Source organism: Podarcis tiliguerta, assembly GCF_965153285.1.
Source record: "Podarcis tiliguerta genome assembly, chromosome: 1".
Classification (NCBI taxonomy): domain Eukaryota; kingdom Metazoa; phylum Chordata; class Lepidosauria; order Squamata; family Lacertidae; genus Podarcis; species Podarcis tiliguerta.
In genome coordinates this window covers 30,554,443-30,572,331 of record NC_139534.1, presented here as the reverse complement: position 1 = coordinate 30,572,331, position 17,889 = coordinate 30,554,443, and the positions used below count along the sequence as shown (strand labels likewise).

Sequence of the window (17,889 nt, the reverse complement as noted above, 5' to 3'; positions counted from 1 at the left end):
CTCCTGCTCAGTCACGGATATCTATATATACTGTTCAGCTCTGGCAAGCACTTATAGGAGTGCATCATTGCTGACAGTTTCCTTAGTCAATTGCGGTGGGGTGGGGGAATTCTGTTGTTTGCCATTCTTTGCATTTGACCATTTTTTTTACAACTGATTGCACACGTCTGTTCTGTTTACTCTGTGACATCAGTGTTGACACAGAGCCTAACAAAGTCAATGAGGTGTCACTGTCAAAAGAAGTAACTGTCACCGTGATATTAGACTGACCCAGCGTAGGAATCAAGCGCTTCGGAAACAATGCATTCCTTATGGCACACACAAACACAATGGGAGCAATTCATATTTGATCGCACAAATACTGTGGTCACAATCCAGAATAAGGCATTTTAAAGCGTTCCAGAATGAAGTATTCTAAAAAACCCTTTTAACACAGGGGGCTGTCAGACCATTGATTCATCTAGCTCAGTATCATGTTCACCTACTGGAAGATGCTTCCAAGGGTTTCAGGAAGGGGATATTCCCAGCCCAACCTGGAGATGCTAGGGATTCAACCTGAGACCTTCTGCAAAAATGATGCAATTGTAAAAGTCAGATTGAGACAGCCCCATATTGAGTCAGGTTGGCCCACCCAGAGCACTCTGGGTCTCTCAAGGGGCAGGATGATGGTTGGGAAGAAGGAGAAGTCATCTGGCTCTTCAAAGAGCAACACAGGGCTAAGTTTCTAAAAGGACTTTCCAATAGCTCTGCATTTTGGCTGCACACTTGATCCCAACAGAGGAACCCATGTGTGCAGCCACACTGAGCAGGACTGAACCCTCAAGAAACCCGAATCACCCTAAAACCCCTAATTAAACATTAGCTCTGACCCTGAATTGATCTGGGCCAGATCCAGGCCAAGTATACCCGTGTGTGTGTGTGTACAGCTGTAGTATTGACCACAGCAGTCCACAGAGCTCAAATTGCTTCTGTAAAGGATGTTGTGCGCATCCATGCATCAAGACGATAAATGGCCGTTCATGGGATGACGTTTGATCTGGACTTTTTACAGAGATAACATTGCTTACCCACACATTGCCTGCTTCTCTCCCCCCCCCCAACACCTGTATGCTTCAGTGCCCATTCACTCCTGATAGCAAATATGTCAAAATCAACACCAGGAGCATTGGACGTTAGTAATGGGGTAGGGAGACAGGAAGCACAAGTGACTTGCTCTTCCTGCTCATCATGTATCTTTGCAATGTCCTCTGTTTAATTTCCACATCTGTCCCTTGGGTCAATTCTGCAAGCTGTCCACACATTGGGAGACTGCACAGCTAATGGCAAAGGCAGATGTGGAGGTTCTACCTAAGTCAATGGGGAAAAGGAAGCAGAGGCTATTGTACCTTAGCAGACTATTGGAAATGATTTTTTAATGTACAACTAGCTCTATCAGCTCTATTGGACATATCTGGCCATTAACGTACTCTACACAGTCCATGAAACATTAGTGGAGTAGCACGTACAAAGGAGCTGGAATGGAAGAGCGAGTCTAATCAGGTGTGGGGCGAAACATAAAGTCTCCTAAGATCTGCTTTGTGGTTTGCCATCAGAATGGCTTATTTATTTCAAAGCATTCTATGCCTCTTTCCCCAGGGCGTACACTTTGGGGCATGGCCATATTCCAGAGCTAGGGCATCTGATCATGAAGAAGACCCCAGGTTCAGTCCCCAGGTAGGGCTGCGAAAGTCTCCTGCCCCAAACCCTGGAAAGTCACTGCCGGCCAAAGCATGCATTACTGAGCTCAGTGGACCCAGTGGTCTGGCAGTTTCCTATGTACATCAAGTGTTTACAAAGAACAGACAACATCTCTCTAATGTAAAAAGAAACATCATTTATAGTCCCCAGGGCCACTCAAACCAAGTGCTCTTGATCAACATGTTTGTTTCTTTGTTGACACACTTGGCTAGCTGAATAGTGTTTCAGTAGTGACTGGTTTCTGCAAGCCATTTCCCCTGAAGACCAGCATTTCGCTCAAACTGTGCTGGGGACTGCCATTGTTTCAATCTGTGTGCGCCCAAAGGGGTTTGATGCCACTTGTCATGCTGATGTGTTGTGCTGCCCTATCTTCGCAGCATTTTAAGACATTTCTCAAAACATTTCCTTCCTATTCCCCCCTCCCAACCCCTCCCACCACCAGTGGGGATATTCTTGATCTGCAGCTGGAACCATTTTCTTGCAAAATCCCCAGGGTGTGTGTGTGTGGACCTTGATAGTGTACAAAAGCTGATCTATTTCTGTAACTTGCATGGACGGGCGCTGAGGTTTTATGGATTTCTGTTTTGCAACAAAGAGAAGAAGGGGCAGACGGCTGCTTGCTTGGAGCTAGAAGTGCGCCCGACGTTGCCTCATGGCCTGGAAAAATCCAAGGCACCAGATTGCTGGAGCCTATAGAAAAATCCAGAACTTTCCTTCTTCCTGGTTGTAAATAATAATAATTTTATTATTTATACCCCGCCCATCTGGCTGGGTTCCCCCAGCCGCTCTGGGAGGCTTCCAGCACGTATAAAAACAGAATAAGAAAGTCCATCCCCACCGATGCAGATCCACAGATAGGCAGCAGGTGGCGCACATTGTGCGATGTCTTTCACGTGGCTATCCGGCCTTTTCGTAAATGGATTGCAACCAAAACTCAGAAGGATTGTTTCAGCTGATTGGAATACCTACGCCCAATTTCTTTTCTTCTGCTTGTACTATGACATATCTGGCACAAACCACAAGGAGTCCCATGGCACCTTAAAGATGAGCACATAAAGCTTTTCTGAGCGAGAGATCTCTTTTTCAGATTTCTGGTGGAAGTTTAACCAAGCAAAAATTTAATCCAGTAAAATAACCTGACTCAAAGGAGAAAAAGACTTGCTCGTACCTAGGCACAGTTGTGTAGAAGTGAGGGTTTTGGCTGCTACACATTGCACCTTTAATACACATTCAAAGCACTGTAGTTTACCCCTCACAGAGTTTCAGTTCCAAGCAATGTTTAACAAACTAGAGTGCCCAGTTTTCTATGAAGGGGGAAATGTGCTTCAAATGTGCACATTCAGCTATAAAAACTTTCTGGGCTTCAGCCAAGCCGCTACCCCTTAGCTTCCCTACCTTAGGACTGGACATCTAGCATCCAGGTTTCTCATCTGAATTACGTATTTTACTGGCCTATTTCCCAAGCTACATTTTGGTATTTTTGGATTATTTATTTATTACCCACTCTTTCGCCTTCAGGTTTCTAGTGTTATTGAAATATAACATAGAGGCACACACAGCCAGGGCCGGATTTAGGTTTGATGAGGCCCTAAGCTACTGAAGGTAATGGGGCCCTTTATATGTCCAGCTGTCCTTTATCAACAACAAATTGTCGCTGTTTTTGTGTTGAATATATGATATATGGTAATTTATGGACCTAATAGGTATCTAAAGCCATTTGTACATAACAATTAGGAGCCTACACAACACAAAACGCTGTTGCTGCATGCAGGTTTTATTTTATTTGTTTTTTATCTTATATTTTGGAAATGTACATCCAGGTTTTTTTCCTTTCAATTTTTTGGGGGACCCCAAGAGAGTAGGGCCCATAGCTTGTTTAACTTATATGTAAATCCGGCACTGCACACAGCAGAGACATGAAGAGCCACACAGCCTTCAACCTCAGGTGATTCATTCCAGCTGAAAAGGGAAGCTGTAGCAGATCCCACCGTTGTATGCCAATTGTGGCGGATCCAAACCACGTACACACCCAATAATAACCACCACAGGTTATCTTTTTGGATTTTGTGTGAGGGAAAACTTTGGTACTTGGAGACTCAGGCAGACGTTGAACAAATAAGTAAGATATATTTAACAGAACAAAGTGGATAAAACAAAGGAGGTATCAGGAGGCAGTGGCGTAGCGTGGGGGTGCAGGGGGGGCCGGCCGCACCGGGCGCAACATCTGGGGGTTAGGGTTAGGGGGCGCAAATCCACAGGTTAGGGGGCGCAAATTACTTGCCTTGCCCCGGGTTCTAACAACCCACGCTACGCCACTGTCAGGAGGTCATGTTCTTTCAGGAAACAGTTAACTTGTTTAATATTATTCTAATCTTATGCTAAGATTCAGGTAGGTAGCCGTGTTGGTCTGACACAGTCGAAATAAATAGAGACCAACTAAGTTTGTTCTGGGTATAAGCTTTCATGTGCATGCACACTTCTTCAGATCTGTTTCCTGAAAGAACATGACCTCCTGATACCCCCTTTGTTTTTTCCACTTTGTTCTGTTAAATATATCTTACTTATTTGTTCAACTTCTGCCTGAGTCTCTAAGTACCAAAGTGCTAAGGTGCTACTGGACAATTTTTAAAATTTATTTATGCTAAGACTAATAGATGTTACAGCTTCTTTTAAACTTCAGTTGCTTATGTTCAGTTATTGCACTTCAGGTAGATGCTATAGGTTTCTAAACTAGACGGTAAATTCTCAGCTTATTTCCAGCTATTTCACTCAGTTGTTGCTTAACTCAGTTATAGCTTAAGTGTTACAACTTAATACTTCAGTTCTTAACCAAGGTGGTACTTTCTGTCAGTTACCCAACCATTTGACAACCACACTCCTGAGGTCCTCCAAATAGTACAACAGACCCAGGGGATCACCATAACTGGTTTGGGAGTCTTCTCTTTCTAGAAGAGCTTTCCTCTCCTGACTGGAATGAGACCCAAGTAGACTGCATTCTCACAGCATCTACTTTTCTTGGCTCAAACTCAGCTGCCCAGTTAATTTCTGTCTGAATACTCTCCCAAGACACTAAAACCTGTCTTCCTATCTAAGCTAAGAGACTCTGGATATGAGACTATACTATGAAGCATCTTGTCTTTGTTGGTTGAAGGAACGGATGACATTAGAGAATTCACATGTTCTAGACTTAGAAGGTCATGATAATATTTTTGGCTAGCTGTAGATATTTTCCTCAGAGTGGATGTCACGGAGAGACCAGAACTGACTCACTAACACTCCCTCCCCAAACTAACTCTCAGACTAAACCCTAGCTCTATCTGAACGTTCTCTCAGAAACTTCTCCTTTTATTCTTCCTCCCAAAGGCCTGCTCCACCCCTCTCTGACTAGCTGTCTTGGTAGCGAATCAGAGAGACGCTCCAGCCCTCTGGTGGAATTTTGAGGCACTGCGTCACCCAACTATGGTCTGGCTCTGCTGTCTGTCACAGAAGGGGTCAACACCTTCTATTTGTTTATCACATGATCAATCAGATGACCAGGGAGGGGACATTTAGCTCTGTTCCCTCCCTGTGGCTGCTTTAAATTTCCTCTGTCTTTGCCTCTGCATCCCAAATCTGTGTGTGGGGCGGTGTCTTTGCAGGCCATTAAAAATTGTTTTGTAGCACATCCCCCCCAATGGATAAGATTGCAGCTTAACTGCAAGCAACACTATTTCTTTTTTAATCCACCATAGTCAGAACTTGAAGTTGGCTACTTTCAATTTACGCAAGCAAAGGACTTTGCACCCTGAGAATACTTCTGACTGTAGTTTCAGAAAATGAAATTTTAATGGAAAATAATAAACAGCGGCAAAACAGGAATAATCTCATTTAACTGCAAGTGATTAGAGCACTTAGGCAAAATGTACTAAACATCTGCACCCTCTGATTGCAAACTTGTTAGGCACACTGAAAAAAGGAAGATAAAATGGGATATAGATGTGATTTGATTCTTTTGATGACAAAACATGAAGTCACTAACATCTCGGCTGGCTGAGGATGCTTTTCCACAGTCAATCATTCTGGCAGACCAAGGCTCAGTAGTCAGACGCGAGTCTTACTGTGTTCAACGAGTGTTTAAGATTGCAACCTTAAAAACCTGGAGCAGTTTCATGAACCTGGGCACCATCTTGCTGCACACAGCTTTGTGTTGGGAAATGCTAAAAGGCTGAGTTCATGGTTTCAGCTCCACTGTGGAAGAGAAAAACCATGCAGCTCAGAAGCTGTACTACAGATGCCTGAAATTAATAATAATAATAATAATAAATTATTATTTATACCCCGCCCATCTGGCTGAGCTTCCCCAGCCACTCTGGGCGGCTTCCCAAAAAATATTAAAATACTATAATACATCAAACTTTAAAAGCTTCCCTAAACAGGGCTGCCTTCAGATGTCTTCTAAAAGTCTGGTAGTTGTTGTTCTCTTTGACATCTGGTGGGATGAAGGATTAGCTCCAATTTTACATCAGGAAGCTTCTTCCGTTATTGCCCCTTTAGACTGTACAGGGTGCTCCAGATTACCGTTTATCATGAGATCAGTGTTCCTCAAGCAAGCAATAGGAAAGAAAAAAAACCTTTCAGGATGGAACAAAACATGGTGTGTTTGCACTGCCGTTCAGACTCCTCCCCTTAAAAAATCCCACTCCTTTCCATGAAGAAGCTCCTTGCTCCATGGACTTTCTTGCTCAAACGTTTCAGTTAAACAACCCAGAGCTGCAGATAGCGATGGAAGGATCTGTTCACTTCCGGCTTCTCTGTCCCCCGTCCCCCCCATCTGAAATTTAGCAGCATTTTGTAGCATTTTGTGATTTTTTTGAATTGCTATTTTAAAAAATCCTCATGAAAATTTACCAGCATTTTAGTGCATTCCCCCCCCCCCCGATAAATACATTTCACTATGTGGTTTTCACTAAGGTACATGTTTGTGCAAGCAATTTCCTCTAACATGGTGGATTTTAGCATGTATTTTCACTAATACAGTGGTACCTCGGGTTACAAACGCTTCGGGTTACAAACTCCGCTAACCCAGAAGTAGTACCTCGGGTTGAGAACTTTGCCCCAGGATGAGAATGGAAATTGTGCGCTGGTGGCAGTGGGAGGCCCCATTAGCGAAAGCGCACCTCAGGTTAAGAACGGTTTCAGGTTAAGAACAGACCTCTGGAACGAATTAAGTTTGTAACCCGAGGTACTGCTATACCTTCATTTTTATGCACACTTTCCATTGATGTTTTATGTTTTGCACCATCGTGAGCTCTACATAAGTATGGTGGTATGCAAACTAAACAAATCAGCCAATAATATAGTGTATTTTTGTAAACATTGGTTGGTTTACAAGACCTGCATTGCAAAATTCAGATGAGTGCGAACTTCAAAGGCCAGCAGCGTTTCAGTTTGCATATTGTTTCAAAAAGTATGGATTTGATTGATTTGGCATTAAATGTGAACTGAATCGAATTTCTCCTTCACCTCTGGTCGCAAGTGTTCCTTTGCTGCTGCTTTTTGTTGGAGGGGAGGCTGTAGGTACGTCTGCACATTACAGGTCGCTAAATTCCAAGATGTCTCAACTGTTTCATAAGAATTTTTCCTGCCCTAGGGGGGGGGCGGGGAAGGTCTAAAGGAATTTGGCTTTGGCAGCCTGTGTAAATCATTACAAATCTGACCTCACTCCTTCTTCTAACCGGAGACACAAATCTCTTTTGCTAGAGGGCCTCTCTGATTTGGTCTTAAAGCAACAGTACCAATATATTGCAGTTATTATGAGTTAAATCTAGGAGGCCTATTAAATCTGCAGTGCCTCATTTACTCAGTCGCTTGGAGCTCCCCCCCCCCCCCCGCTGCTCGCAGCCTTTGAATTTGATTTGCTCAGCATGCACAGCACCCCCCCCCCCCTGCTCAAAAGACTTGATCCAAATCTGCCTGTTTAAGTTAAATGTTAAATCTCTATAAGGAAGACCCCAAAGGAACACAGTGCACTAACGTCCTCTTGGTAAGTTTCTTGCAGGGCCCACCAACGAAGAAATCTGTGCATGCTTAGGATTATTTCATTTATTTATTTCGTTCCATCTATGAATCACTTCTGTGAAACTTCTTGAACACCACTGTGTTCAACGGTCTTATTTTATGTGGGCATTTGCTTACACATCCCCTCCAAAAGAGGACACAGATTTGAGTTGAAATTGCACGTGCTTTTTATGTATAAATGCACATTTGGAAATAATTGCTGTAATTTTTAAAACAGAAATACAACCTGCCATTGTTGGGAAGACTATAACCAGGTGACCTTAATGTCTGCTTAGCCTGCTATCAAGGTTCTTCTTTCTCCGTTCTTGTGATTCGTTTATCTCTTTAAAAAAATTATTTATATTTTTCAATGTTGCATTATTCAAAACCACATTTTGGGAATGGTACAGACGGAAGAACCTAGATCTCAGAAAAAGCTATTCCCCCCCCCCAGCTGCTAGGATTTTGTTAGCCCAGAAATGGCGAGTGAGCAAGGTCCCAAATAAGAAGGATTGGCAATTAAAAATGACAGAATATGCAGATTTAGTGGGTCTAACAAGAAAACAAGAGAAGAAGAAGATCAAGTATATAAAGAGGAATAGACATTTTTTGTGGAGTATTTGGAAAACAACTGTAAACCTGTGAAAATGTTAGTAGGATTGAGGTGAATTCAATGGCATAACACATAACAAAGGAATAATAAAAGAATAAGGGAGTTAAATGGATATACAAGAATATGAGGGATAGGTGGGAAAATTAATGGAACCAGGGAAGGAGAAGAAGGGAAACTGGAAATCCTTGGTTTATTTTAAAGAAAGATATGAATGGTGGTTTGTTTATCTCTTAAAGCCAGACAACCGTGCAAAACTGGACTTATTTCAAATAGAGCAGGGAAGACAACCCACCTGTCATTCAGCTGACATAATGACATCAGGTGATTGTCCTGCCCACATGTCCAAGGCCCTTGTGCAGCATTTCTGAGGTGTCCGGCAGTCGGCTGGTTGCCAGGCGCTTGAGAAACATAGCACTTTGGACTTTGCCAGCCCTGTGCTCAGCACTTGGGAAACCCCAACCATATAGCCGGCAATGTTGCTTTCTGCAGGGGACCGCCTGTGCAACTCAGTTCCCCACAGCCCCCAATCCAATGAGCTTCCATTTACTTCCCATCAGCTAATAATAAGAATAATAATTTATTATTTATACCCAGCCACTCTGGGCAGCTTCCAACAAAACATTAAAATACAGTAATCCATCAAACATTAAAAGCTTCCCTAAACAGGGCTGCCTTCAGATGTCTTCTAAAAGTGTGGTAGTAGTTGTTCTCTTTGACATCTGGTGGGAGGGCGTTCCACAGGGCGGGTGCCACTACTGAGAAGGCCCTCTGCCTGGTTCCCTGTAGCTTGGCTTCTCACAGTGAGGGAACCCCCAGAAGGCCCTTGGCACTGGACCTCAGTGTCCAGGTAGTGTCACTAGTGACTTCTGATGTGCGGCAGGTGGCCATGGTTTTGTGACAACAGCCTCACGGGCCAAGAGGTTTTCCAGCTCCTGCAATATAGGATTGTCCTCTAAAGTAGGGCACATGGGCTGTCTAGCTTTAGTTCCCTACCAAGAATGCAGCCTAAACCCTCATTTATCTGGGAGAAAGCCCCACTTAATTCAATAGGATTTATTTCTACACAGACGTGGTTAGGACTGTGCTGTAAGTGTGTGTATTATTGCAACTTCACTGCACCAAACTGGAACTGCTGTTGGATTTCGTCACATGTGAAATCTCACATTTCATTCAGAGGTTCCCGCCTAGACCAAACATGCAAGGAATTTCAAGGGAGGTGAAGATCGGATTAAAAGAAACCTTAGGAAGATTTTGCCACCATAATAGTGGCTAGAAAAGCTGTATCAGTTCAAGGGATCAGAGGCTTGGGCTCTGTTACTTCCAGCTCCTCCCCTGTTTGCAAAGTTACGGAATGGAAGAGACATTGCTGCCAGGCTCCTTGCGGAACCTATATAATCACTCTTTAAATTAGTGCTCTTCTGTGTTGTATTTGCTTTTTTTTTAATGTTAACTTTCTCTGAGCTATAATTCCCCCCCTTTTAACAATTGGAGCAGCTGAATTCTAATTACATTACCAACAAAAAGCTCATTAACGCTCTTAATTGGCAGCGCTTCCAAAAAACCCTTTTGCTGAATTTAATATTTTCTAAAAGAGTTCCTATCAGAGTTTAATTTAATCGTCAAAAACAGCTTGGCAGAGGCATTTACATAAAGATGTGTCTGCTGTCTGAAAAGTCTTCTCATGGCAGGAGAATCAGATGGGCTGAAACAAAACAAGATAGCTGCACAGCAAGTCAACTCCCTACCTCTGCAGTTTTAGCTCAGTAGACCGGAGGCAGCCAACATGGGGCCCTGTGGATGCTGTTGGATTCTGGGTCCCATCAAACCCACCCAGCTAGGCCAAAGATCATGGATAATGGCAGCTGGAATCCAACAACATCTGGATAGCTACCATATTAGGAACAGGGGAAGCTGCCTTGTACTGAGACAGACTAGCTCTATACTGTCTACACCAGTGGTGGCCAAACTCGGCCCTCCAGCAGTTTTGGGGCTACAGTTCCCATCATCCCTGACTACTGGTCCTGTTAGCTAGGGATGATGGGAGTTGTAGTCCCAAAACACCTGGAGGACCAAGTCTGGCCACCACTGGTCTACACTGATAGCTCTCCAGGGTTTCAGGCAGGGTTCTCTCCCAGCCCAACCTGGAGATGCTGGGGATTGATGCTCTGCAACTAAGTCATGGCCCACCTTTGCCCTTGAACAATCCATCGCTTGATTGCTATTTCTCATGGCAATGATTCATTTGTGCTGCCTGGGCTTCCTTTAATTTCACTGGAGACCAATCCTATGGCCTCCAACAGAGTGTCATGACAGCAAGAGAACAGATCTCCATCTGACTTCGAAGGAGCTGGGGGGGTGAGTGGGCAACAGCAAACAGTGTGTGTGCTGAGGCTAGATCAGGGGATCCAAAGGCCTCAAACTCCCCAGACACATCCTCAGAAAACAGGAAGGGAAGACATCAGCCGTGGAGCTGGTTGGAGCTGCTTTGGGACTGTGGAGAGGGGAAAGCTGGGAGGTGGGACACAGTGTCCTCCCTACATGAAAAGGAGAGGACCAGAGAAAGCCTCTCCTCCTTGCAGAGGGGAGGAGTTGTGAGTGGGAGCTGTTTCCCGCGTTGGCAGGGGGCGTTTGGGCCCCTGCCCAGCCATCCCAGTTGCCGTGCCAGGTGGAGGCTTGGGGGCGGGGTTTTGCCGCTCAAATGTGGCTGCGGCAGTGCTTCCCGGCCATTAACCCTTGATAGACTCACCCCTCCCTGAGGGGCTGGAGTCACTCACTGTGGTTAATCCAGTGCCTAAGCCAATACCTCTCACATGCTGTAAACAATAAAGTTGTGGCCTTTTTTAGCCCATTAACCTAATATACCATGTCCATGTGTCTTTCTGATCCTCAAGTGGGTGGCGGGTCCTTGAATCACAAACAACACCATCATCTGCCATAAGTGAGCCCAGTAAGGCTTTGGATTTGACAGTCCCTCCCCCTGGCATCATAAGGTGGGCTAGAGAGCAGTAATGTGTTCCTGCCGGGACATTTCACAGTGCTTCCCCCAGAGCTATTCACACCAGCACAGATTAATTAGCAGCAGATTCGTTTCCGTTTGTGCATACACCGGAGGGCATTGAATGGCAGGAATGTTTTTACAGTGTTCGTCTCATTGGCTGGAGGTGAATTAGGAACGGCTTAAGGACTCCCATCAATTTGTGGTTTGAGAAACAACGCATCCAACAGTAGTATTTCACAACAAAGGACAGGATGCATATGCATTTCGGATAACGTCATGTGAGCATATATTAAAAAACCAAGCACCAGGAAGGCAGTGAGTGCACAGGAAACAAGTGTGAACACAGTCTAGGCTACCTTTACCTGTAGGAACAAAGCAAGCTGCCTTAAACCGAGTAAGTCCATTGGTCCAATTGCCAATATTGACTGGCCGCAGCTCTCCAGGATTTGAGACAGACCATATTTCACCTGGAGCTCCTAGAGATTGAATTTGAGATGCTCTATCACAGAGCTATGTCCCTTTCAGAAATACTCCCTTACCATAGGGACCGAGAAGGCATCAGCCCCTCCAATAACATATTTGATGGGGCTGCACCCCCAAAGTTGATGGGCATTGCCATTCAAATAGTGTGCATGCACTGCATCATGTGATCGATTGTGTAGGCTTGCGTGCCCCAATATTTTATTCAAGTTGGCACCCTGTTCCCTACTCCACGATGGATCCATGTATCTGACCCCTGAGGACTGAAGGAGGAAACGAAGCAAAATGTGCAGCCTTCAAAACACTTGTTTTTATTTTTATTTTATTGTTCATTTGTTTCCTAACAAATACGTGTACCTGGACGCAAACTGTAATATTATTTGCTAATGCACATGTGTCCACAAGAGACTGTCCATACCAAGCCTTCTTTAATTCTCACTTTCTTATCCTGCTTCCAGAATATGCTTAATCTGTGCAGCTCGTGTTGCTTTCTAGCAAAGCACGCGTCGTTCTCCTTGCTGTACAGGCCCATGGAGAGGAGGGACTCTCCTTAAGCCAGGGAAAAACACTGCTTGAGGAAATGGGTCATGTGGGTGTAGAGGTGCTTAAGAGAAAGGCCTGGAATCCCATGGTCCTGGTCCGCATACCACTGAAGAGGAAGAGAAACACACATTGTAACCCCATAATTAATTACAGTACCAGGATCTAAAGCGCCAGTGGAAACTAGTTCTGTGAAGAGCAACCCTCCCCTCCCTGCTGCCCCCAAATGCTACACGGCAAATCACACTTTTGAAAAGAGTTTCAAAGGCAGTCTCAACCTGTGATGAGGCACAGGGAAGGTCCGCTGTTTCAGGAACCAAAGAAGTAAACCTAGCCCTCCTGCCCAGGGGACACAATAAATAACTGTGGTTTTCCTCTTCCCATCTGCTTAAACTTGCATGCAAGGAAATGGCCAGGGCTGCAGTCCCAAAGATCCATCAGGGATCCAACTGTCTCCCAGCTTTTACAGCTAACTAAGCATTAGCTATATAACTTGTTTTCAGTCACACATCTTTATTCTTGGAGCACAAAAGTAATATTGAATAGTGCACCTCTGAGCATGTACAGAGTGGGTAAGGTAAAGGTAAAGGTACCCCTGCCCGTATGGGCCAGTCGTGTCCGACTCTGGGGTTGCGCGCCCATCTCGCTTAAGAGGCCTGGGGTCAGCGCTGTCTGAAGACACTTCCGGGTCACATGGCCAGCGTGACAAGCTGCATCTGGCGAGCCAGCGCAGCACACGGAAACGCCGTTTACCTTCCCGCTAGTAAGCGGTCCCTATTTATCTACTTGCACCCGGGGGTGCTTTCGAACTGCTAGGTTGGCAGGCGCTGGGACCGAGCAACGGGAGCGCACCCCGCCGCGGGGATTCGAACCGCCGACCTGACGATCGGCAAGTCCTAGGCGCTGAGGTTTTACCCACAGCGCCACCCGCATCCCTACAGAGTGGGTAGAACCATTCATATCTATCAGAGATCAGGGAAAGGTGACTTTCAGGTATTTTGTGGTGCTTCGGGAGAAGCAGTTCATTCTCTCTCTCTCTTTGGTTGTTTTGTGTTTTTTTAACGACATTTTAATGTGAAAAACAATTCGAGGGATTTCAGAGTTCTAACCTATTTAATGTTTTCAATACATTTTTTTTTAAAAAAAAATGCCCGAGATTCTTTAACTGGAAACTCAGCTTGGAAGTTCCTGCAAAGCATGTGCTCTCCTGCTGAACTACATCCAGGCTCTGATAAACCTAATCTTGGAATCAAACAGTGCAACATTATAATTAAATTGTTTGATAATATCTACCATTGCCTGGAAATCCACTTGTGCATTGACTAAGGCTTTGGAGATCTGTGCTGAGTTCTGAAAATGTACATTATCTGAAACGAGAAAGGGAAACGAGAAAATGAAAACGACTGGTTAAAAAAAAACCCCAAACACACCTGGTAAAATACCAGAAAGCACACAATTGTGCTGCATTAGACATGCCATGAGTTATTAAACTCTACAGCAGACATAGAATCATGATCAACAATGAGTCAGCTTTGTTTCATGTGCTGGGAAGAAAAACATAAAATGTCTTGCAAGTACTGACCCTAATCGTGGGCACAGAAGAAAGCTTAGAGTTTCCTAACCAAAGTGATTTCCCGATATCTGTACTAGCTTTTCATAAACCTCACCATCTGCTGTTCCATGGATGAGAAGGTACTCCACATCACGGAAGTTCTCTGCTTTTGCCATCACTGTTGAATTCTGCAAAGTGGAGGGCGGGGAGAGACAGAAATGAACAACTCAGTGGTTGCCAAACATAAAACCCTTTTATGATGGTAGCGACCATCAGCAGTAAGAACGGCTTGGCCCCATAGATTCCCTACTAGGCAGGTGGCTGCCGAGCTTTCTTCCCCATGGAAAGCTTGAACATTGCTGAGGGTCTTGGTGGCTCACTTAATGATTCTTCTACCTGATGTAGCAATTGTGATGTGCTGCTTTTTTCTCTTGCCTTTTTAATTTCCCAGAGATTGCATGTTGGTGTGTTACAATTTGAAGATAAAGAGAGAAAAAATAGAAAAGGAGTTTAAAGAAAGTGGCTGGATCTAGACACATAAAAAAACACCATTTCAGGAAAACGTGTTGTCAACCTCATAAGGGGAAATCACGTTAGCGAAATATGGAACTCTACAGTGTCACCTGGTGTCACAATGTTATAACACATTTAGAATGTTTTTCCTTTACTAATGTAGCTGAGTCCAGTGGAGAGAGAGAGAGAGGGAGAGAAATTAAGAAGCTAAGAGGCCAACTTCTAATTAGTAGGTCCAGACTCTGACCTTGAGTAGACAACAGTGCACAATGTAACAAACCATTCTCATCAAACGATTTTCAACCCCTTTCCCTCCTTTCTCTTCTGCTACCAACTTCTCCGAATCTACACTCAAGTATCATGGAAGCAGTGGATGGTAGAAGTGGCACACGTACCACAAAGCCAAGGAAAGAAAGGCAGGGAAGGAAGTTGAGGTTAACTGGTAAAAGGAGAAGAAGAAAGAGAGGAAAATGTTTCGTTGTTCTTACTCTGTAGTGCTCCAGATTGTCTTCTTTGGTTGGGAGGCCCATAAATCGCTCTGTGTAGATGGATGCTGCAAAATACAATAGCATGTTGATGACAGGATATACACGCAAAAGTCCATATGCAAGAAGGTCAATGGCTAGTAGCCATTAGAGAGAGAAGATGGCCTGCCTCCATGGATGGAAGCTGTGCTCCTCTGAATACCAGCTGCTGGAAACCACAGAAGGGAAGAGTGTTGTTCAGCTTGCAGGCTTCCCATAGGCCTCTGGTCAGCCACTGTGAGAACAGGTTTCTGGACTAGATGGGCCATTGGCAAGATCCAGCAGGCTCATCTGATGTTCTTCTTGAATAGCAAATGTCAGCAAGGTTTACTCCTTGCATTCAGATGTTCAAAGATATTGCTCTTAATTTCCCACAAAGAATGTTAAAACCTGACGTTTGCCCTGCTGTAACTCGTGAACCACTGGACACAGGTCACCAGACATACATTAGTGGCCAAAACATAGAAAGCTTTTGGAAAATCTGTATTTCTGAGCTTTGGTGGCTCATAACATCAGTCTTTCTGGGAATAATACCATAAAGTCATATATCATTAGAAAGACAATCCAGTGCAGAATATAATGCAACAAAGTTTGTTGAATCACCTTTATATTATCAAAGGTTATAGCAAAATAAAAGAAGGCATACACCCCAAAAATAAAAGATAAAGGGTATTTCATAACGTCTCGCCATTTAGAGTACCATTAATCACACAAATTCTCCCCATGCCTTTTGCTGTCAATCAGTCCCAGACTAGATGGCAGCTGCATTGCATTTAGGCAGCAAACCTTCTCCAGTTCTTCTTCTTATGCACCTTATTCCATCACTACCAAATATGGATATCCTGTCTTCAGAATAAAAATAATTCAACATAGTTTGTTGCATTATATTCTGCATGAAAGTACAGTCGTACCTCTAGTTGCAAACTGGATCCATTCGGTTTGTAACATGAGCAGAACACAACCCGTGTCTGCTAGGGTTGCGATTTGCTGCTTCTGCGCATGCATGTGACGCCATTTTGCATCTCTGCGCATGCGCGAGTGGCGAAACCCGGAAGTAACCCTTTCTGGTACTTCCGGGTCACCATGGGACGCAACCTGAAAACGCTCAACCTGAAGCAAACGTAACATGAGGTATGACTGTATCTTTCTAATGATATATAATTTTAGTCTTAAAAACACTGTTAAGAGCCATCAAATCTTAGAAATACAGTACAACTTTTCCTAAAAGTTTCCACAGTTTTGTTATTAGTGTATAAAATGGCCCGCAATTCATGTACAGTAGCCTTCTGAGGACTCAATAATGAGCTGTCTGGGGCTGCAAAAATGCAGGGCAAAGCACAATACATGACTCCCAGCATAGTTGCATGTTGTGCAGTCCTGGTCCACATTAAAAGCATGATTCAGCCGAAGTTTACATTCTGAAAATCCCACTGATCTCACTAGGAAAGGAATTGAGCACATGTGCTTATCTCTGCCTTTAGCATCAAAAGAACTTAACAGTGCTTAACTTTGGCGGCACCAGGCCCTAAGGAATTTGCAGAGGGAGTGTTTTTGCTTTACTTCTGGGAATAGCTGCTTTGCAATATGGGGAAAGAATCAGCAGTAGTCGGGGCCAGTCGTGGGAGGGGACTGGTGGAGCCGTAGTTATAAATGTTAGGCTGGCGGTATCTTAAGGCTATGAACATCCACCAAAACAAACTCTTTTTTTTCCTTGTAAAAGGGCCACAGACAACCACGTAATCCAGTCTGTGCAAATATTTTTTTGCAAAGGGAAGGAAAATTTATTAAGCTAACTGCTTCTTAAACCGTGTCTCGTATTCAGAACTCAGGAAGGCTATGGTGAGTGATTTTAATACAATCCTCCGCAAAATGCATAAATTGCAAGTTGGTTTCTTTACGCCAAAGAAACTTTTATTTATAAATTCAGTCTTGCTATATGTGGAAATGGGTTCCTATATGTGGATCACTGCACATCTAAGATGCTGCTGGAGAGGGAGGAAACCTTTGAATCTGGTCCCAAGAATTACACACTTGGCTGTGAGTGAAGGATGGTCTCTGCTGTACTTTGACAGAGCCTCCTTGCACCCACTTTCCCCTACTTTCCATCCTTTTAGAGTGCAATCCTAACCATGTCTACTCAGAAGAAGCTAGCCTTGTTGAATTTGGTGGGGCTTACTTCCCCCCAGGTAAGTGGGGTTTGGGTTGCAGTCTTAGGAAAACATGGACCCTTGCTATCACTCAGCAGGGTGAGGGTGGCACACAATTTTTGTAACAATATTATTCCAAATGAAACACATTCCTTGACTGCCACCTCGGTTTCTCATATTTCCCCAATATTCACTGCTGTAATAACCAGGAACTGCGCAAACCGGCCTTGGGGATTGGTGTGTGTGTGTGTGTGTGTAACCCCAAAAGGCAACCTTAGCCAAAGAGAACCATGCTTGGTGTGTGTGTGTCTGTGTATTTTGAAGAATTTGTTCCTAGCTGAGGCCAGCAGTTCTTGTAAATTTCGCAAGCGGCAGAGCACCTCACAGTGACATCATTGCTAAAACAATTCATTGTCTATGCCCTGCTTCCAAGGTGTGATGTTGACAAGTTGTTTCCATACCATAATACTCCCAGCTGGAGACAGGAGCCACTGCCATCCCACACTGAAACACTCCAGTGCCAGACCCAAGTGCCAGCGAGGCAACGTAGCCACCGTAAGACTAGGAAGAAACGGGATGGAAGTTAGTAACCTTGAAATGAAGTATTAGCTCTCTAAGAATCCAAGTGGTAAAGCACGAAAGCCAAAGGGAATATTTGCTTTGGCAGCAGAGGCAGCAACATAAGCCAAGGATTCTCCAGCATAAGTCTGAGTAATTCTCTACCAGGCACAGGGGCAAGCAAATGGCTT

General features: G+C 44.2%; 1 protein-coding gene across 5 annotated transcripts in view; it reads right to left on the bottom strand.

Moving 5' to 3' along the window:
- Positions 1 to 12,155: 12,155 nt before the first annotated feature.
- The window catches only part of FAP (fibroblast activation protein alpha), a 53,497-nt gene continuing 47,763 nt past the window's right edge, over positions 12,156 to 17,889 (bottom strand). For all 5 annotated transcript variants that reach the window (XM_083407948.1, XM_083407951.1, XM_083407947.1 and 2 more), the window contains 5 exons: positions 17,602 to 17,701; positions 14,958 to 15,022; positions 14,072 to 14,144; positions 13,698 to 13,771; positions 12,156 to 12,513 (listed from right to left, as the gene is read on the bottom strand). In XM_083407948.1, coding sequence (XP_083264074.1) covers positions 12,415 to 12,513; positions 13,698 to 13,771; positions 14,072 to 14,144; positions 14,958 to 15,022; positions 17,602 to 17,701 — 411 coding nt within the window. In that variant the 3' untranslated portion in view covers positions 12,156 to 12,414. The remainder of the gene's footprint in view (positions 12,514 to 13,697; positions 13,772 to 14,071; positions 14,145 to 14,957; positions 15,023 to 17,601; positions 17,702 to 17,889) is intronic.